At 40.8% G+C, this 22,179-nt stretch overlaps 3 protein-coding genes across 4 annotated transcripts in view; 2 read left to right on the forward strand and 1 right to left on the reverse strand.

Annotated features, from left to right (window-relative positions):
- The first annotated feature begins 2,648 nt into the window (after positions 1–2,648).
- LOC105562060 lies at positions 2,649–4,051 on the forward strand. Its single transcript, XM_012012567.1, has 3 exons — positions 2,649–3,021; positions 3,243–3,341; positions 3,555–4,051. Exons 1-3 carry the CDS (start codon positions 2,770–2,772, stop codon positions 3,735–3,737), a joined length of 534 nt encoding a protein of 177 aa, XP_011867957.1. The 5' UTR covers positions 2,649–2,769; the 3' UTR covers positions 3,738–4,051.
- A 584-nt stretch (positions 4,052–4,635) lies between these two features.
- Positions 4,636–5,140, forward strand: LOC105562061. The gene is made up of 2 exons (XM_012012568.1): positions 4,636–4,869; positions 4,964–5,140. The coding sequence occupies exons 1-2, from the start codon at positions 4,636–4,638 to the stop codon at positions 5,069–5,071; spliced, it is 342 nt and encodes a 113-aa protein (XP_011867958.1). The 3' UTR covers positions 5,072–5,140.
- A 6,663-nt stretch (positions 5,141–11,803) lies between these two features.
- LOC105562063 (neural-cadherin-like) overlaps positions 11,804–22,179 on the reverse strand; it is a 179,836-nt gene continuing 169,460 nt past the window's right edge. For both annotated transcript variants that reach the window (XM_012012569.1, XM_012012570.1), the window contains 16 exons: positions 21,490–21,639; positions 20,588–20,893; positions 20,125–20,398; positions 19,482–19,690; positions 18,712–19,044; positions 18,181–18,387; positions 17,794–18,065; positions 17,432–17,637; positions 17,210–17,352; positions 16,100–16,711; positions 15,398–15,698; positions 14,813–15,002; positions 14,502–14,743; positions 13,734–13,949; positions 13,504–13,659; positions 11,804–12,329 (listed from right to left, as the gene is read on the reverse strand). In XM_012012569.1, coding sequence (XP_011867959.1) covers positions 12,220–12,329; positions 13,504–13,659; positions 13,734–13,949; positions 14,502–14,743; positions 14,813–15,002; positions 15,398–15,698; positions 16,100–16,711; positions 17,210–17,352; positions 17,432–17,637; positions 17,794–18,065; positions 18,181–18,387; positions 18,712–19,044; positions 19,482–19,690; positions 20,125–20,398; positions 20,588–20,893; positions 21,490–21,639 — 3,927 coding nt within the window. In that variant the 3' untranslated portion in view covers positions 11,804–12,219. The remainder of the gene's footprint in view (positions 12,330–13,503; positions 13,660–13,733; positions 13,950–14,501; positions 14,744–14,812; positions 15,003–15,397; positions 15,699–16,099; positions 16,712–17,209; positions 17,353–17,431; positions 17,638–17,793; positions 18,066–18,180; positions 18,388–18,711; positions 19,045–19,481; positions 19,691–20,124; positions 20,399–20,587; positions 20,894–21,489; positions 21,640–22,179) is intronic.

Raw genomic sequence — 22,179 nt, forward strand, 5'->3', positions numbered from 1 at the left:
AAAGTATATTACGTTATAAAATCCATTTTACAAAGGAAGGACAGCATTAAGTCTACCTTTGCTCTGAGAAAAATTTATATCCTTTAGAAAACTGGAGAGAAGATTTAATACGCACGGACTCTCGATAGTAAAATCTGCTCAATTTATCTTGAATGTAAAAGGAAAAGGTGATTTTGGAAGGAATTAGACGTGTGATTTTATTCAGAATTTTCTCCTTTTGTGGGAAATCATAGCTTTCCTTATCCAATGATGATCTCGTCATCCTTTAACTGTAATCCGCATGTACGCGTAACGAAATTGTCAACTGCATAAGGAGCAGACAAAAGAGAGGTTGGATTGAAGAGACGGCAATTTCCTGGCGCTCTTTACCTAGTTGAGTGCCGGCTCTGAAGTTATTCGAGCATACCGTGTCTGTGGAAGCAGCGACGAGCTCCAACATTGAATCCTCAGCTATTGTCGGAGACGTAATATGGCTACTTTACCACTTATTTATAGCCCCTTACATTTTCCATCTCTGATATTCGTAAGAGAAAAGTCGAAGCGATTTGCCACGTGTAATTGGAAGAAATTCTTTAATTCTCACAAGCTTCCCTTTTGAATTACGTAACACAAGTGCTTTGATGTGACCCAGAACTCAGTGTTGCCGGTTAATGGAATACTCTTGTCCACGTCTCCTTTCTTTTCAGACTCTCGATTGATTTATTTTCGACTAATCCTCCCCGTTCTTCATTTCGAGTGAAAACCGCTAATTTCTTGCGGATAAACATTATCCGCTTATGTACTTTAAGGAATTAAAAGTTCATTAATTGAAGATGCTGTAAAAGAATCCGCAGGCGAAAATGAGAAATATCATTAGGAAAAGCAACTCTGCACAAAAAGAAGACGTTTGTTCGTTTGAAAAGAATTCAGAAAGTTGCTTCTCGCTTACATGAAAGCTTAAATTATGTATTGCAGCCACTTTCATAAGCAGTACTCGTCACTAATAATGCTAGGGTAATTAATATTTATTGATAACTTTAATTAAAATACATATGTGCCTATGTGTTCCAATTAAAATGCAAGTATTAAAATTTAAGTGCACAAGTTAAAATTGTAATTATGGCGCAATACCAAATTAAAGTTTCATTTTTATTTTATAAAATGCAACAATAAAAGAAATATATAGAGCATTGTAATTAATATATTAATATTGCACTAATGTGTTTAGATAAATATAGATTCATTTTGCATTACAGTTAATTTTTTCCTCAGATATGTATAATGACATTTCTACCGCTATTGATCTAACATTTTGTTGAACCTTTTGAAAAAGAAGCAGCCGTTTTTCTTTGCTATATCCACCACTTTCATCTGACAGCTGGACTTTCCAAAACAATGGGACTCGTATTTCGCTTTCATACATAATGCATTGCATTTAGCGATAGCTTCCTAGTAGCTGTTAAGAAAACGAATGGTGCTGAATAATAAAGTCGACTTCTCGTATATACTTTGGAATTCCGAGTTAAGAGCATTGCTAGCGTTAAGGGAAGAGAGCATATAAAAAATGATTGTTAGAATATTTAATGATCGTATCGACAGCAAATCACGCTTTATTATTAAATAAGTGAAATTAATGTGAAGATTATTGAGGAGAAACATTTACCTTGAAAAGCAAAAGTGGATTTCTTAAATATAATTTTAAAGTTTAAAATCTTAATAATACAATGTTTCCAAAAATATTAATACACATACAAGTATAAAAATGTGTGTGGTTTATATGACAAATTGCTTTAAAAGTTCTTTGGGACCGAAAATTATCGAAATCGCAACTTGTTTGATTAAATGTACTTTTAATAAAAAATTTGAGTTAATTTTCGCAACTATAGGAATGATTGCGATTATATTTAGACTGACAAGCTAAATTTTGTATGCTATTAAATTTTGATTACCACTTTTATATATGAAGGAAGATAAACGTTTAAGTGAAGTAAATGAATCTGGCAGTAAAGAATTAAAGTTTCTGCTTTGATAAGAGAGATAGAATCGCAAGATGATTAATTAACAATGATAATTTTTGTAAAAAAACTAAATACCCTGTTAAACAGATGCAAGAAGGTCTTGATGTTTGCAGCATAACAGGGCAGTCTTATAACCTAAATATTCAATGTGTGAACATCGAGATAATAATAGTGCAATGATAAATTAACGGTCGGATCGAGAGTTACAGTTATCTGCGTCAGCATTTAATGTTGAAAAAAATTCACCGAAGATACAAAAGATATCAAGCACTCGTATATCTGTCACTATCGTTAATGTTAAAAATGAAATGTTAACCAAAGATTTCCGCATTTAATCTTACGAAGAACTACGGAACTCTGTAAAATCGTCCTTTCACAACAACGTTTGCATCACGATGCGAGGTTTGCTATAATAAAATAATTTAACAAACGATTAAAATCTTGATAAACAAATTCTGTGTTAACGTAGTTTACCTCTTTCTTTGATCCGTTACTAATCAATGCGTATTGGAATGTTTTTCTGCGTTACGTTTGACAGCACAGATAAGCAGCGCAATTAAAATTAATTAATAGAAGTACAAATAAAAATAAAAGAAAATTATTACTTTTTGAAATGGCTTCTAAAAAAATGTTTCCTCTAGGTTTAGCTAATTCATCTTGCCATTTTGATCTGAAATCATAGTGAAATCATCACGAAACAAACGGCGCATAAATAGAAAACGAAATTTTTTTGAAAGGCTCTCTCAAAAGGATTGTCGCGTGCTAACTCGAGATGGAGACCGTGAGATACTACGCGAATTACATAGATCCTCACTGGATCACCATAGTGGCGACAGGGTTGTATACGCATTTGCGACAGATCTGCATAATCGGTCTGTGTTTCGAGGAGGAAAGCTTTTTGCCTTTTGATCCATCGTACGCGTCGGTACTCTTTGTGTTCTCGGTTTTATGTCTAATAGCGGAATACAGACTATGGCCTGTAACACTGAAAGAGCCACCAATTCAGCTACTATACATTTACGAAGTGAGTCCTACAGTCAACATTTAGTAAATCCTTTAAAGCTGATCTAAATTTAAAGGAACAGCGTTTTCACGCAGCGTCTTTTTCGCTAAGTACGTAGGAAAATAAAATGTAAAATGTAAAGTTATCAGATTAATTTAATGAGTAGAATAAAAGTATTCTGCTCGCAAGATAATATGAAATTGGAAAATAATGTCGATTTGAAATTAATTTGGTCATATTAGATGTTAGTAGCTGCATTGAGTACAAATTTAGCGATCCAAATGGTATGGACTCCAATGATGCATGCAATTTTCTGTCTAACTCAAGAATCCAGTAAGTGGGTACGTAGTATTTGATTGACAAATAAAAATATGGCGCGCCGCTATATTTTCCTCGGATTTACTTTGTTCAATATCTTTTTAAATCCCTCCTTCCGAAGGCTAATTATCGTTGACGAATTTTAATGATGAAATTCTATTAAATTTTTGCCGCTCGAAATACGGGACTTTCGATTTACAGAAGCTTCAAAACTTGAAACACTCGTTTCCTTTTAGTTGGTGTGGTTGAACGATGCCATGGGCCTAGATAGTTACTCTTGGTTATACATCTTTGCGGAGTACATGGCTACAGACTACGCAGCCACATACATGGCTTTTTGCATGTCATTATTGTCGTTTGTATGGATGCTGGACGCCACTGAATCTCTGGACACGTTTCTGGATACGTGGAGCAAGTAGTGAATCCTGAAAACTTGAAAATCTTATCCGCAAAATTGTTCGGCATGTAATAAAATTACGAAGCAATTCGTCCATCCATTCTTAAACGTATACAATTTCTAATAAAAAGATATCTTGTTGCCGGATTAAGCGTCATGCAAAATTTAAATTTCTTAAATAAAGTTTATAACAAAACCATTTATCACTTAACAATTTCTCCACAGAATTCCTTATTTAAATAGCCTTTGCTAGTTGCGAAATATCAATCGTAAACTTTTCGTGTTTGCTTAAAGCCTCGAGTAATTTAATTTATGTCCCTCTATGTTCCTACACACAAATGGAATAGAAATGAAATTAACATAAATAAATAAATAAAAAATATTTTATTAATTAACTTAAGATTAATTAATTAAATGCTTTAATTATATGATTGTAATCTAATAAGGATTCCTTTTGTTTTTTGAAAGACGTTTACAGTTCACAAAGCCAAGACGTCGACGTAAACGCAAAAACAGGAGGATTACCTTCAGCAATCCTGAAGTGACTCAATCATTCTTTTATAGACTTTGTCAAATGAATCCTTTCGCGATAAATTTTCGACGTTACAGTTTCTAATCTGTTACATTTTTATATGCCCTTGTATGTGTTCAATAAATATCTGTTCTTGTAATATTTTCTAAAATTATTGTTACTTTAATCATCGACGTTGCGTTTTGCACAGAAATTTGCTATTTTATTAATTTTATTTTAAAGAGGAAGAAGGGATTTTGTAGAAATTATCAATTTTGATAAAATTATTGTAGACAAGCTGGAACTAACTTCATAGCAGATGTCATTAAAAATGTCTTCTCTTTTCTCATAATTAGCGATCTGTACGTTAAATCTGAATGACTAAATTGCTATTAATTAGTTTTCCAAAATGACGCGATTATCGTGTACAATATGGGCGTTAATACTGAAGAGTTTAAAGATATCGATTTTTCAAACGTGTTTCGCCAACGCTATGGAAGACGAGTACGGTTATCCTCTGATATCAAGTCCGCCGGTCACTTCTTTCTTAATCGCATCAAGTGTCTACGTTATCGTCATGAATTCCACCATTTTCCCACAATCGTTTCGGCAGCCGACACCTGCTTTGATGTGTTTGTACGAGGTTAGTGTGCCGCTAAATCCCCTATTTAATCACTTTGTTCCCTTTATTTCAATACAACTATACTTTCTCTCCCTCTCTTTACCTTCAATTCTAGTTTCTAGTAACCGCATTCTTCCTGGAATTTACAATCGCGTGTATATGGACACCGATAGACGTATTTATCTTAAGCACGCTGCCAAGGAAAGTTTTTCTGGTAACGTAACGATTTGCCTATCCACTTGGTTCATTTTTAATATTATAATAGCGTATAATTTTAATAACTTATGCTCACTAATGAAAGCTAATTTGAGCAGACACTCGAGCAATTAAAATTGGGGAATACAGTTCGAATGTCTCATATGATTAAATCATCTATGCCGATTCTCACGAGTGGACTAGCGACAATGATCTTTCTGCTTACTCTTCACGTTACAAGAGCTGTCGACTTCAAAGATCTAACGTGAGTGCGTAATAGTTATATCTTATAATCGACAAAGAATTTTGCTCTGACAACAGCAAGATCTGTCCATTTAAAAACGACCGAGTTGAACAATACCGCGTTTATTGAAGATGTTAAATTTTGACCTGTGCCATTTCTAACCAGGCGACTTCTACAATGATTCGTATGAGTTAAAAGCATGTATAAATTAATTGAAAATTCAGGGATAACGGAGTGACGTATTTCCTGTCGCGTTCGGGAACGAAATTTTGGCAGCGTGTACGGAGCGAGTTTCCAGAAATTAAGAACAGCAAGGAAACTAAGCATCGTTACAATAATCGCAGAAACGGCCGTAGCAAAAATCGCGTAAACAATCGCCAGAGATAGAGTTTTTAGCGATGCCGAAGATCCAAATTCGCGGCATGGAAGAAATTGGACTCGTTTAAAATTCGAAATCTTCGTAAAGATTGCTCGCAAGAAGAGAATATAATTTTCTCGGTGTTGGCATTTCGACGCAAAGGGATCGATTCAATTCACAATTGAAGTACGCACCTTTGTCATCTCGTCGATGGTTTTATGAAAAAGAAGGCATTTATTTCGTTCGAACTGAAGTGTAAAGTACAAATGGTATAGATAATATAGTGGTAATAATATAATAATTATAATCGATAATAAATATCAATTCAATTAATAATACGGTGTGTCCCAGTATACAGCGGATTATTAATGTTATTATTATTATTATTATATACGGTAATTGTACTAACGGGATGTGTTCAGTGGCAGCGTTACATTATGTAATAATATGTATATCTTACAGTGATCTTTCTTTCTTTTCGTCGACCGACAGATAAAGCCGTTTCTCTTTGTAATAAATCCGTCTTACGTTTCTTTTTTTTTTACGACCATTAATTGTACTTCGCTACGAAAGAACCTTGATCCACGACATGAAAAGAACACCTCTCCCAAGTATTAAATTACTCTAAATTGCGAAGATTGTTTTCCGAGGTTCGCATCTTGACTCTTCAGTCTTTAGCGTCGCGATATATTTTAGTAAAAAAAAATCTTTGAACTGATTTCCTTTGTAGTGGAATCCGATATTGCACAATTTCTAACAAATTGCATTATTCTAATCCAATAGCCTACGTGTTACTCAATAACGTTTTCGTTTCATATAAAAACGCCCTTTTCGCAGCGAGTAAAACTTTATTTGTGGAGCCAGCTGTGAAACGAAAGAGCCAGTCTGTTGAAAGCGGGAGGTGTTCTTTATTGTCTTTCGTAAGATGCGATGAAGCGGACCACGTCGTTTTCTCCCTTCGCCCCCTTCCCTCTCGTCTATCTCTCCTCTTCTTCTTTAATTCGACTGAACGGAATTCGGTTATGTTAATTATGTGCGAGTTTGCTCGCGCTCGGCCCTATAGTACCCCATTTACCAAATGTATTAGGCAGTGCTCAGAAAAAGTTGGGGATATGTAGGATGAGCATAATGTATTCATTCTGCGACCAGCAGCGTCGAGGGGCGAGCCCCGGTCGCGGGAAATGTAATGTAAAATGAGATCCTTTCAAAAGATTCCGTAAGTACGCACTTAGATGGTAAATTCCCGTATTACGAGACGGACATTCGAACTTACTTGCCTTCGATCATAGCGCCAATTTTTAGGATTACACGCACAAACTAAGCGAGCATACAGACTAATCTAATTTAACAACGACAAATGACCTTGAGCCGAATCTTTTAATATTAATTATATTAATCGCAACAATTGTGTTGGAATGGATTTAAGGAACGTGCCGTTTATTTTAGTTTCCCCTCCCTCGAACAGCTCGTACGTTCTTTTGCCGAATGCATTGCTCGTCTGTTCGATATTTCTTCTAGCGACTCGCGTCTCTTTCGTCAGAAATTTTCGATATAGTTCGTTAAATGTAAGTACGATTGAAATCAGTCGTTCGCAAATGAAATCGCCGTGAGCATCTTTCTTGAGCGACAGTCTCGCGGATTCTCTGTTCGCCTGATTTGCTCATTGATGTCTGGATCTCACGCAAAAATTGAAACCGATATAACTAAGTTAGGTTTCCGGTGTTCCAAGTATAAAAGAAGAATGTAAAGTTTTACGAATAACAGTCTAAGTTTATGAATTATAATCTTGAATAGTACACATTAATTTGATATAGTATAATGATAGATTGCTTTTGCGTGCCCATCGGAATTTGCGTTTATTACAAATATAGCTGAGCTATTCGAAGTATTTAAAGGATGCGTGAAGACTTCAGAAAGATCGTAGGGCATTTAAAGGAAATGCTGATCTTCAAAATCTCTTCATAGACATCCGTTTCCGGTATCTTACCGTAAAATATCGAGGATATCGGTTTTAATCTCTGCATTCCATCGATTTCGGACTTTTCAATTCCGCGCTTCATGTTTGCTTCGGCCCACGCGTTTTATGAGCGCGCCCACACGCTTCTTAAAAAGTTCCTACATAAAACGATCGAGGTGCACGGGTCGAGCGAATGGAAGAGTCTTCGAGCCTCGTCGATGTACAGATGCACGATCAACCGTTCTTGTGCATCAATTCTGGACAGCCACAAAAGTGCAAACTTTCTCGTCGTCAATTCAGTCAACTTAGACGCGGTTGAAATTAATTTTTAACTCGAGCTGGACAATTTCTGCGAATTAATTAGTCGATCCGTTTCTTAAGAATAAGATAAGTAAATATCAGTTGTAATCGCATTTAAGTCACGAGTACGAATTTCTTTTTCCTCGATGCTCGAGAAATGAACGATCTTAAATGAACGATCGATCGCGCCCCATCGACACTCGCATGTAATTAGGCTGTCTTTCTGTGTTTGTTGTTTTTTTTTTTGCCACTGCACACACGCGACGCGCGCTCGCGCGCTACTCAATACAGTTACTTAACGATAATTCTTTCGTCCTCCAATAACACCATTCAAATACTGTCTCTGCTTAGAATCTACTTGACGGGTGGATGATGGGAATGTCTGGAGAAACTAAGGGGCCTAGGATGAACAATGGGCTTCGATGAATTCGACGTGCGGGCACCGAGAGAGCATGATTTCACTTACAATGAGATTCATGTCATCGTCACATGAGCCTACAAATGTAGACTCGTAATCGACCGCAATTTCGATAAAATAAAAAAATAATTTTCACAGACTTTCTCAAGCTTCCCCAGTAAGCTATTACCTTGAAGATCGCTTCAATGGTTTTTAATTTTGCAGGAAAGGTACGTCCTTTCTGGCATTTCTCGCGGTGAAACGGTTCAATTGGCAATCGCCAAATTGAACGGCGAACGCGCAAACAAGGCGATTGAAAAGCTCAAAACAGAACCGCGCCTATTGCTACTGAACTTATTGCTTGAGGTAAGATTATTGCTGCCCCCATAATGCGATGATCAAATTACGTCGGACATTCGTTGTAGTTCGAAGAGATTTATTTCTACCCTTAAAAATTTCCCGCTCGACAATTTAGCATCGAATTAGACTTATTTCGACAACCATCGCTGCGGCGACCGTCGTCGTCGCGGAGAGCAATTACTGTAAATTCAGGGTAAAAACGTCCAGGAAATATCGCGGCCTGCGAATGGTCTTCGGGATTTCTTCGGGCGGATTCTAAGACTTTTGCCTCCGGCGAGAGTCGCTCTCGGTGCTCGCGGGTCTTCGAGGAACGACGATTGTACGCGGGGACGTGTACTGCAGTAGATATACGCAACTTAATATCACAAATTCGTTGAAAAACCATACGCAAACACGATCATTGGTAGGACAATTATACGGCGATGCGCAGTGACGCAAATACTGCGCGCGCCGGCACACTCATACACATGTTAATTACAATATTCGTACAAGTGCTTACGACATACTCCTAAACGCCTTTTCCCTTCGGCCTCTCTTTCTCTCTCTCTTTCTCTCCCTAACCAGTAAATTGACTATTAATATTCCCGTTGAGAATTTTACAGGTTCAGTCGGGGCTCGGTGCGTGGAAAGTTTCTCCCGCGAAAGGCGCGACGGTATAATCGCGCGTGCACGTGGCGCCGAGAGGTGTCGAAAGGCTCGTCGAGCCTCATTTCGCGTTGGATCGCGAGGGATCTTCAGGATTCCCCTTGGTAAAATCCGCGATTCAACTACTTTTAACGATCATCTTCTTCTGTATAAAATATCTTTCTCCCTTAGCCGTCAGTTAATTCACGTCTGGTTTAGGAATATCGACGTCGTTCTCGTCTGATTCTTTTATAGCAATCTCTTTTATAATCAAACTGGATTCGCCTCCTCGTTCGCTGATGCACTTGGGCAGAAAGAGCCTCCAGCGAGTCGCCGGAGACTCGTAGGAATTTTCGATAAATCTTAGACCCGATTTCACCAGACGCTGACTAACTTTAATCTTGCGCCCAGAAAAAAAGTGAAATCAAACAGATTTTCTTCGAGTAATTTCAAAGAAATGATTTCTTCACCTTAACCAAAACTTTATTTGATCGAGACTGGAGCCTCTAAGAGAATTCACTATGTCTTTAAATCTATCGTGTGTTTTAGGAGAAGCAAATAAAAATTTAGCAGATTCAAAGAACGAAACGTGATTTCAACGTATGAAACACATCTTTCTTCTGGGCGTAGTTTAATTCACGTTTGTCTCTTTCTGGAGTAACAGTTGGAAAGGGACAAAGAACGAATTAAGCTGAGCCTAAAGTTGAGCGACGTTGGAAACCGGGCCCTAAACACCTCGTAAGTTTAATGCACGTACCCCAGCGGAAAGAATTTCTATAAATGATTACAAAAATTGACTTGAAATAGAAATATGTAGAAACTTTTATATCTTCGTTGAAACATTAATTTCTTTGTAAAAATATCTACGAAATAGTACCACAAATTACAATCTTCTCAAATCAGAAATTATTGCAAGTAGTATTTCATGAAAATTTACAATTTTGTCAAAACGAGTACAAAACTATTTTTAAAAATTTGAGAAACAACAAAATCTCTAAGAATTAAAACATCTGCCTGTGGAATATTACAAAAATTTACAAAAGTGTTCCAATTCTAGCGGTTTCATGTTGATTTTTAAAGCACGTTTTAAATCTACGCAGAATTTCTTAGATCCTGGCAGTTTATGTCCCGTACAGCACGCATGTCTCTAAAAGACATCTTTAAGTCATCTTCAAGTCGTCTTTTAGACATGCGTGCTGTATAGAATTTTATGGTTTTGTAGAATTTTGTAGAATTATTTCCGGCAGGGCAACTGCCAGTTCGGAAAAGCGGCAGAGAAATTTCGTCCACGTAGAAACGACGCGTCGACGAGCCATTCGGGATGACTAGAACGGAATCCTGCCACGTCTCTCTCTCTCTCTCTCCCCGCGGCTCCTCGTGCACGCGTACCCCATACACCCCGTGCCGTGCTCCTCGCGCTCCGATCTCCCTTGAGAGATGACGTAAAATAAATATTAAAACTATATCGAGATATATCAACGGTGAGCATATTTTTGCGAATGCGAATCTCATCTCTCCCTTGCTCTCTGTGTTGTCTGTATGTTCGTACGTGTTTTCTCTGTTTGTATGTATATGCATAATATATATTTGTATTTATATATATATATATTTATATTTGTATTTATATTTAGACTTTACGTCCGCTATACCGTAATTATAATAATTACACTGCTCGCGCGCGGTAACTCATGCTCTCCCGTCCTTCGCGGACTCGTCTCCGTTAAAATCACTTTCCACCCCCCTCGTGCGCCTCTATATAAATCCATATTTATAATATATTTATATAATATATTATAATATTTAATAGTGTAATGCTATCGGTAATGAGGATTGCAGTGACGATGACCATACCATGCGTCGCGACGACCAACGATCAGCCGGCGTCGCGGCAACTAACGATACCTTAACGATAAACTCCTATTATGGCAGACTATCTAACGGTAGGATCGTCCGTCATGAACGAGAGTGCGTTGTTTCCAGGACTCCTCCGCATTCAGGACAACGAAATGTACGCCCGTCGGGGGATGCACGCCCCCTCCCGCGAGGGACGTTCGTGCAGGAGAACGAAGAAACGAAGGATCGCCGCAGCCGCCGCCAACGACGACGACGACGACGACTCTGAATCATGCCGGGTGTCGTGTCAACGTATACGCGTGTACATGAATATATGTGTGTCTGAATGTACGTGAATGCCCTTGATTAAATCGTTACAACACATCTAACACGTCCGCCCGCGATTCGCGACGATTAAAACAAACGAACGAGATCCCGGCTGCGCGAGGACGAAACGCCGATCTAAGATCCGACACTGACGACAACGACGCGATATTATACCTACACGTATATATGTATACATAGGTGTACGCACGGGTGATTTTTGCCGACGGTGAACCGATGAGCGGAATCGATGTTGGGAGGAGGAGGAGGAGGAGGAGGAGGAGGAGGTGGGGAGGGGGAGGGGGAGGGAACCACGTTAGAAAAAGTCTCGTCGCGTGTCTCTGGATATTTCACTACGTATAACGTACTATACAGATAGGTAATATGCTGCGACTCTTCCCCCGACTCTTCTCGCTTTCTACCCCCTACCGTCGCGCTATTGCAACGTTCCTTTATGCACCCCCGAGTACGTGCGTGAGTCCGTTGACACGCGGGTGCGCGCGACATCACGTGTGATTAGTTACTTTCACTGGCTGCACCACCGCGGAGGAAGCGGGTCCCTCGTTCGGGGCGACTCGTCGCTCTCGGCGAGGGGGAGACGCGCGCGCGCGCGCTCTTTGTCTTCACCCTCTCGAGATCATCCTCCGAGAACGTTCGCGACGAGCGATCCCCGTCGGCCGTCTCGCTCGAGGCCTCGCGAGTACAACCCCGTTCGGACGATGCGGCTCGCGCTACTCGCATGCGACGTGATGTGGAGACTCGGCCGCACGTACGGCTGATTATTCCTCCTCCTCGCTCTCCTCCGCGGGACCGTACATATCGGCCAGCTTGTCGAATCTCGGGCCCCAGGCGCCTAGGTATTCGTACTCGTGTTGCTCGTCGTCCGTGCCTAGGATTAGAAAAATGCTCATTGGATGACAGGGAGACTTGAGCGGTAACTCGCTCGTTAATACACACAGAAAAATATTATTGTACAGTCAAGAAAAGTAATTACTCAGTTTATTTTATTCCGTTTAAGTAATAGTTTGCTCCAACAAAGAATATTTTCTTAATAATAGTTTTAAGATATACTTGTTACTAGTCTTAGAAAAGCTTGCCATCTTATACTCAAAGAAAGAATTTATTCTTTGAAGAAAATTAGAAAACTTATGGAAGAACTCCGTATGCTTCTTTTAATAAAGTCAGAAGAAACAAAATTGTTTTGCTTCAAATAATTCTATGTATTCTTGTTTCAAGTACTAGACTTACTAAGAACCAGAATATGTTTTGAGTAAATATCACACTTGCGACGACATTATGATAGATTTGCGGAAATATAAACTTATCAAATACTTGGAACAATTAATATTTACTTGCAGGTAGTATATATTTTTCTGTGTGTACGAATGGTAATACGGTAGTCATATTATTTATTAAGGCGAGGGAGAGTACCAGCGAATTCGGTTGCTTGCATTAGCGCGCGCTCGGTGCACACTAAGGCTTTTCATTTTCTGGTTAATTGTTAAAGTAAAAGGGATCTTTCGAACAATTATGCATGATTAATCTACGATCTATGCGCTCTTATACTGGAGTAGTTTTGACTTTTGCGCTGCAACCCTTAAGAGACTTGTCCCTTTACGTCGGAAACGTAATCGTCATTAATTATGCACGATTAATCTACGATTCGTGCGCTCTTACATCCACGTAGTTTCGATTATTACTTGGACCAAGTTCTAGCGTTGTGAACGCGAGGCTTGTCTACAGTCAATTCTTATATTCAACTTTGTCTTAAGTACACCTTCAAAAAATATTTAGCCAAAAGAAATGACCCGTGCGGATGCTGTACTCATCGTTTTACTGGCTAAGAAATGCTTCGAGAGACATTTAAGATCCTTAAATATAAGAATTGGCCGTAAACAAGCCTTAACGCGCTAGTGCGAGCAGCCGAGCTTTCGCAAAAAGTTTTCGCGAGAGCAATGTTGAAAAGGAAAGTTTGCGCACTTCTGAAAAATGTGTGCAACAACACTTTCTTTAACGCGGCATATAAAATGCGAAGTGTCTCGAAAATTCTCCTTTTTACGTACCGGAGGCTAATGACTCCAGGGAACCCGCGGTGCTTCCGCCACCTTCGTACGCGTAATTCCGCAAATCGTCGAAGGGCGGTGCGTTTGGATCGCTATCGGCCCTCTTCTTGTGGTCCTCGATGAAGACGCCGACGTTCGGTTCCGGGCCGAGTGGATCTGAGAACACGACGCTTGGATTATTTTCTCGGCTCGGCGTGATCGTCGCCTCGCAATCGAGAGATGTAACGTACAGGCTACTTTACACGGGGGCAGCTTGCCACCCATTTCCGGTATCGGGCCACCGATCGGGATCTGCAGAGGCGTGATATCGAACGCGGTCATGTCGTCCTCTCCGCCGCCCTCGTCGTCGTAGTTGATGATGTTTTCCCTCACGTCGTCGTCCGGCCCGGGATACTTTATGTGCGCCTCTCGTCTTCTGTTGTAGACGACGAACACCAGCACGAGGACTGCAATTTTGATATTAATGGAATTAATTCGCGTTTGTCCGCGTCGAACGAGCCTCGTCCATCAATATATCGTAGGTAATACTTCTCTGCTGAGAGTTCAAGAAAGTGCAAGGTGCAACAAAATCCACGGCGGCAACTACGATATTGCAATGTACGAAACAGGTGTCAAGTCTTGTCAGTCTCGGAACATCCGTGTCGAAACGAAAGCTTATTACTTAGGAGATATTGTGCGATCTTAAATATGCAGCTTTCATTAGCGTTTAATGCAAAGCGCGCTGTGAAGACAATTAAAGCAGACACACGGAGGAAGTGGAAAAAAAAGAGTATGTAAAAAGGGAAAGTGAAATCAAGAGACATAAGCTTTCGTCGAACTCGTTTTATTGTTCGGTCGATCATTCGGTTGCCACAAAAATAAGAACTGAAACATAATTAAACGTGCTTAGAGAAACGTAAAGTGAAAAGATGTACAGTAATACGCAAGGGACGCGATAGAAAGGAAAGCATGCGTGTCAAATTATACACATTTACGCGCCTCGATTTGCATTTACTCACCGAGGATGATCAAAAGACACACGAGAATCGCCGCCAGCGCGCCCATGCTCAGCTTGAGCGTCTGGCCCTCTTGGACCAGCTCGCAGTTCTCGCCCCAGAAGCCGTCGGGGCAAATGCATCGGTACCGGAATCGCGGGTCCTGATTGATACACCTGCCACCGTTCAGGCAGGGATAGTCAATGCACTCGTTTTTATCCATGCACCCTTTGTTATCCGGTGACGGGATTCTCCCCTCCCCGCAGCTGCGATGAAAAACGTCATGGCATATCGATTGTCTCAGAGATAAATGAAGTCGCAACAATGACACCTACGTGCAGTCGTACTCGTTCCAGAGGTCGATGCACTCGAAAGGATCTTGACAAATCACGTTGGCACACGGTTTGTTCGACGGACAATTCCTTTCCAAGTTTCGCGCCATCGTCGCTTGGCCCCATTGAGTTCCGTTCATGGCGGGTGGCAGTGGAAGATGTTTGCCCTCCAATCTTATGTCGTCCAGACAACCTAGCATTTTTTTTATTCAAAATTATATAGCTTTATCTCCGTAAAAGATTCAAGATACACGGAGAGAAGTTTCTCTTAAAATTTATCCCGAAAATTGTGTGATCGCGGGACAACGCGGCATTTCAAAGAATTTTATGAGAGCTTTTTGAAACTTTACCATACATGTCACTAGGATATATAGTAAAATTTCCAAAAAAACTCTCATATAGTTCTTCAAAATGCCACGCTGTCCCACAATTGCATGATTTTCGGGGTAAATTTTAAGAGAAAATATAATTCAAAATTATGCAGAATGCGTTTTCTTCGATCATGTAAGTAAGCAAATGGGAAGAAATCATTTAAAGTCACTGCAAAGGCGCGTTTGTATTTTATTCGTGAAGCGAGTTTCAAGTTACCTTTCTGATAATCCGCGTAAACTTCGAATGTGCGGACGCCAGTGTATTCCGCTTTGCCACCCGCGTAGACACCCTCCTGCTTGTCCACGAGGAGCCATTGGTGGCCCTCGAAAGAGAAGGTCTCGTTGAATCTCCGTCCTTCGCCACCGTCCAGTTCCAAAGTCGCGGCGGATCCGTATCTCGAAACTCTAACTGTGTGCCACTGCCCGTCATCGACGGCTATTGCCGACAGCCAGATGTCTCGTTCTTCCGTCCTAAGACTGTTCAGATTGTACCTGAAGTGCAGTCTGCTGTCCTTGATCTGAAATTATAACGAATAGATGTTTCAGATAGTCCTTCTCTTCTCAATCAAAGTTGTACACGTGGAACGAATTTTGGGAGTCTGGAGAATGCGTTTAAAGTCGCTTCAAAAAATTCTAAAAGGAAATTCTAAAGCTTCTAGGGGACTTTGATGGGTGAACTATGAGATTTTGCATAATTAAATATTTTATTGTACGCGTATTTTGCTGAAAGCGAAGTCAGCAATCGTGCGAGAAATACGCAATAAAATTGAAACGCTTGAAATTGCAATCGTTGCTGCAACTTGAAAACAGCGAATAATATAATTGCCTAATTAGCGGCCGTTTCGTAAAAGAATCTGGGAAATGTTCATTGAATGAGAATGAATTTCAATAATTAAGGTTCAAAGTGCGTCACACTCACCTCCAAAATGGCGTATTCCCTATTGTGCTGGTCGCTCACTCGGAACAGCTCGCCGTGGATTTCTCGGGTGCGGAATCTCAGTTGCACCTGAGTGGAGTACTTGTCCGGCTCGAAGGACAAGGCGTACTTGACGTAGCTCTGGGGCTTGAAGGTGGTCGGTATCGTCGGCGTCATGCATCCGGGACCGGTCCAACCGGGATTGCACTGGCACCTCGCCTCGGTGAAGCTGCCGACGCAAGTGCCGTGTTCCCAGCAGCGGAAGGTCGACTCCTGATTGTTGCAGATCTCCTCGGTTTGCGGACAGCCGGCGACGCTGTTCCGCGAGAGACCCGGATGGGCGAGGTCGTACAGTTTGCTGTTGTGGAAGAGATTCTTGATGCAGCCGTCGAAGCCCTTGCCCACCGGCATGTGCTTCCACTTGTAGTGCGTCGGGTCGAATTGCTCTACGTAGAGACCGCCGATCTGCAGCGGTGCGTTCACGTTCAGGTACTCGTTGAACGGCGGTATCGTGCCCGTGGCCTGGCAGCTGGTGTCGTTGAATTCCGGCGGGCTCCCGTCCTCCAGCTCGGATATCTCCGCGGATTTGCAGTAGTCGATGATGAGCTTCACAGTCTGTAGACAATTCTCGCGTTAGGACTATTTTGCACTGATGAAAGATCGGAATAGGCCTTGTTAATAGAATTATTAAGGTAGGGGGAAAAGGCCAATGCGAGCCAACCGCAGGTCTCCGTGCGAAATTATCCAATGTAAAACTTTTAAATCAATTTATTTAAAATATCCAAACGTTTTGACCCTATTTTCAGGTCATCCTCAGTAAAGCTGAATAGAACAAATAACATACGGCGCTTAAAGGACTGATCAGTTCAAAAAATTCTTTAAATGGTGATTGCCAAAGAAAGAGTGAGAAGTTACGTTTTAACATTTCTAAAGGAACAACGTGAATTTCGTTAAAAAGTTCGTTGGGAAATAAAATTTTTTGATGAACGTTAATAGAGATTAATAGAGAATACGTATATTACGTATTGATGTAATTTATGATCTTTGTTTTTAAAACGCCACGTTTGCTTATCTTATACTAAGTTTTGCAAATAAATAACGCAATATTTTTACCTCCGTATTCCAGAAGATGTCGAGTCGATGCCACTCGCCGTCGTCCAAGGTTTTCTTTGGTTTCACCTTCAGCTCCAAAGTGCCAGATCCGAAATCGATCAGCAGCCTCGGTATACCGCGCTCCAATTCGACCGAAATGAAGTCTGGTAACAAGTTTAACGTGATAAAATCCCTCGATACGGCGTTAACCAGTGTAGAAGTTCGAAGGCTCGGAGATCTTACCAGAAACCATTATCTCGTCGACCTCGGGAGGGACAATCGGACCGTTGTACAATAACAGTCCGTCAGATTTTCTTGTGATAAACTCGAAGCTCAAGTGGCTGTTGTCGCACATTTCCAAAGCGGGATACCATGCCCAGCCGTTGCCTCGGAAACTTCTCGCGGTCTGCTGACACCTCGGGCCGTTGTAGCCAGACGGACATTGACATCTAGAGTTGCAAAACACATGGGCTCAGAAATTACTTAAGACGCCAAACGTCAAAATTTCCCTTTATCTTTGCAAGCGCGACAAAATTCTTGTTTGTCGACGAACTTGGCGCATATAATTCGCAGTACGTGTGGAATTAAATTGGAATTTCACTTACGATAATCCAAATCGGTCCTCCACGCAGCGTCCGCCGTTGTAGCACGGGCTGTTCCTGCAGGACTCGCCCTTGCTGAAATTCCGCGCTCCGCAGGTGCACTCGGCTATCACGTCCACGCGTACGCCAACGAGGGCGGTCCTGTTCGCGTTCACCATGTACGGCAGGTTGCTGATATCGAGGGTGTTCGTGCAACTGCCTTCGCACATCTCGTTCTCGTAGTAACACTCGTCGATACCGACCATAGTTATGTTGATACCCACGTCTTTCTCGATCTATCAGTCCGAGATGGTTAATTAACACGTTGCAACAGACATTTACCTCGGCTCTTGATCCAGCGCAATTTTGTCCAAGGTATTTCAAGTATATTCCAACTGCATTTTCACTTACCTCTTCGCGATGCATAAGTACAATGCCGTTAAGCCTGACCGGTTTATAGTACAGGGAGCCGTGCGCGGCAAACCTGACGTCAGTCAACGGCGGATGCATTCTTCGTAATTGGACGCTGAACACATCTACGTTGTCCCTGTCTATGTTCAACAGATGCGACAGCTTGTCCCTAAACAGATCCGCTTTGCTGCGCGACAGAGTTTGATTCTGAAAACCACGCGAACCTCGTATAGCATTCGTCCGTGAATCAAACCACAAAGATCACAAACATCTCTTGGAAAGTTGAAGAGCACACATTCATTTTCTTAAGTAAGCGCTGAACTAGGACATTTTCAACGTCCCAAATTCAATCGAATCTTTTTCGCAACGATTGAATTTTCCACCAAACAGATTTCACTCCGAGGGCAATAAATCCACGGTGGGACCAACAAATTAATTAATTTGTTACAGCAGAAACCCCGCTGTCTCATATTAGGAAAGGTATCGGTACGCGCGTCAATAATATTTTTAGTGGGATTTAGAGACTCTCACCTGATAATTCCAGACGCGAATGAAGTCCTCGTCCGTTATCCCGGATATTCGAACCGAGCCCGAATTTAACACCGCCTCGTGCGGGATACTCTTGACGGTGATGGTCACGTTCGCGGGCACATCCGTCTGCGTGTGCTTCCGATCGTAGACCTTGAACCGCAGATGATACTTGCCGTCGTGCGTGCCGGATTTCATATAGATCATCCCCGAGTCCTCGTCGAGTCTAAATTGCGCGTGCTCCAGCCCTTCCCAGTAGAATTTCTTGTCCGGCAGATCCCAGTCGTCCAGGTCGTACACGTACACTCTACCTATCTCCGTATCCGGCGATTGTCCCTGGAAATTCATTCAATTACATTGACAAAGTGGTGAGATAAATGTGCGCTGCTTGGTAAACAAATGAACGAGAAGATCCGAGTTCAAATCCGCGGACACCGCTGGTTTTTTCGGAATCTCCCGAAGGGAAGTGGCAACCACCGAGAGTATCTTACCCCTTCAGGGGTATTGCCCTTCAGATGGGAGGTTTCCTTCGACAAGGTTAGCAGCCTACCGAAGATGAAGTGAAACCAAATGCTCAAAGCACCAGAACGAGAACTGGATAAAACAGGTTTTAAACCTGATACACGAGGAGGAAGGAAGCTTCCTCATTCACAAAGCTTCCTCGCTTCAACGCAACCGTTTGGGTTCGCCGTTCAGGGCGCATTGAGCACGAAAGAAATGCAGAGGTGTAACGTAACGCAACTTGTCTAATTTAATATAACGCGAATACGTACTGCGTAGTTATATACAAAGATTTCCTTGGAGCCAGGCTGCATTTTATTATCGTTAACGTCCCCTATGATAACCGTCAAGGTGCTGGTCCCAGACATCGAAGGGTTCCCGGAATCCTTGATGACGATAGGAATCAAGAATTCCTTTTGCTGTTCCCTGTCGAACGATCGTAAGGATGACACTACGGCCATTCCGTCCCCATTGGCCCCCTCTGAAAAGTAATGAGAGCATGAGTGACAAACTGTACCCCGCAATGCATCTGTCTATGTATGCACTGAGAAAAATTTTCATCGGATAAACCAATTAAATAGTATGTCCGATGGTTAATTTTTCCGATTACGTTTTCCGATTAAATTATGGATATATCCGATGAAATTTATCCGATGAAATGCAATTACCGATGAAATTTCATTGAAAAACCGATCAAATTTTTCATCGGATATACAATTTAATCGGATATATCCGTTTGTTATCATGTAATTGGATTATCCGATTATATTTAATCGGACATTTTTCTCAGTGTGCAACCAGATCTTTGTCATTGATTAAAACGAATTATGATACTGCGAGAAAGTTTCGCGAATTACCTTCCCTCAAAGTGCGACCTTTTACGCTGTGATAAATTTATGAATCGACGAGACTTACTGTTGTCGCTCTCAACTTTGAAACTAGCTCTGATAACATCGTTCGCGTTAGGATCCATTCGGAAAGTGAACGGGGGGCCGTTGCTCCTCGACCGGTCATCGTCATCGGTAGCGAGAATCTCGACGACCTTCTTGGTTTGTGCGTATTCCGGCAATACTGGACGATAGTCCTTGAGGAATCTCGGTGGATTGTCATTAATGTCCTGCACAACGACTGTAAGGGTGGCTGTCGCGGTCTTCGGTGGTATTCCATCGTCAATCGCCAAAATTTTGACCTAAGACAACCGATCATCGTGTTTGAACAACTCTAACGCTGCATCGATCTATTTTCATTTGTGCGCTAAGAAAATTTTAAATGCTACCACTGCAAATAATCTTGTAACTTGTATCATGATTATTTAAAAATAATTAAAACCCAACAAATTTTATTATATTAATCTATATCTGGCAATTGTATAACTTGCCTGGTGCCGAGGAGTTTCCTCGCGATCGAGGCTTCTCTGTATCGACACGGTGCCATTTTCATTGATGAAGAACTGTCTCTTTCGATCGGAGCTTCGGTCGATGGAATACGAGACCTTGCTCTTGCCACCCTGATCCGGATCGGTGGCCCTGAATGTTTCGAGGCTGCTGCCTATGCGAGCGTTCTCCGGCACGGTAGTCTCGATATTGGCTTTCTCGAATTGCGGCTGATTGTCATTGATATCTCGCAGCTTCACGACCACCCAGGAGTAGGCTACGTGGTACTTGTCGTTGTCATTGTCCTCGCCCTGAGAAAATAATTAAATTGTTACGCGAGCACGACGAGTTACCTTCATTCAGTAATTCCGTAGTTTAAATAAGCAGGGAAAAAATTATTTTTTTCGAAAAAGAAAAACTTAAATTAATTTAAATCATTACATTTTCCACATTTAAATAAAGATTTCATGAGATATAAAATACTGTTTATTAAATGAAATAGTTGCTTTTGTCAAATAAGAAATCCAATTTTTTTTTCGCCGTGAAAATTACATCTTAGTAAACATTTTATAGAATTAAAATAAAATTTTTTAAATTTAAAATAATCTATTCTTTGATTTTTAGTAAATACTTAAATTAAAGCAATGCGTGTTTTAATTACTGAATTATTTTTTAATTTAAGTTAATAAGCTATTAGGAACCACCTAATAAATAATTTTCTTGAGTAAAATCATATTTTTTGGATTAAGATATTTTCTTTATCAGTGCATTAATTTTTAGGCAAACATTTAATCGCAAGTTTTACAAATTAAATGTAGCTTAAGTGGAACATTTGTAGGATTCGGTTTCGTTATTTTTTATTAGAATATCTGAAAGTTTGTGGTATCTTGTTGTATTTCTCTCTTACCTTATCGTTCACTTGTATCCTAAACCTAAAGCCATTACTCTGCAGTTGGTCCTCGTAATCCAGCGACTGCACAATTTTCAACGATCCTGTGCCGTCGTTATTTCGTACCATAGTAAATTTGTCGGCACCGTAACCGCTGTTCTCGATCACCTGGAATCGTAAATCGTAAAAATTAACCGCCAACAAGGAAAAAGTGGGCTTCGAGAGTCAAGCGCGATTAGTTGCGCGTAAACGTTACGTAACATTCAATTAACAATTCGTTATCAGTTATAGATCGTGTGCGTTTCGTTCTGGAGCCACCTTCAGCGACGCGGTGATAGATAAATTAAATAATCTCACACTCTGCGACGTGGCGTTACGTGAATTATTACTTTTCGATATCGGCGATTATATCGAATAAAAGAAGCCAGCAACTGTGTTATTTCAATTTCGTAAGTTCGCGCTGTGGAACAAATGTATAAGTGCAATCGGGCCCTTTGCGAGTTTTATTCCTAGTAACCTGAAATATCTATTTCTTTTATTAATTATGAAACCGCAACGCGTCGTAATTATGAATTTTACCCGCCGATATTTATGCGTTTCGCTTACACATATTTTACGATGTAGTTATATCCCGATTACATTTTTAATTGTAATGATAAGTGACAGTCATGTTAAGTGGGACACAAAAAGAGTACAATATAATGACTC

This window comes from Vollenhovia emeryi, unplaced genomic scaffold, assembly GCF_000949405.1.
Source record: "Vollenhovia emeryi isolate VEMERY1.0 unplaced genomic scaffold, V.emery_V1.0 DF939196.1, whole genome shotgun sequence".
NCBI lineage: Eukaryota > Metazoa > Arthropoda > Insecta > Hymenoptera > Formicidae > Vollenhovia > Vollenhovia emeryi.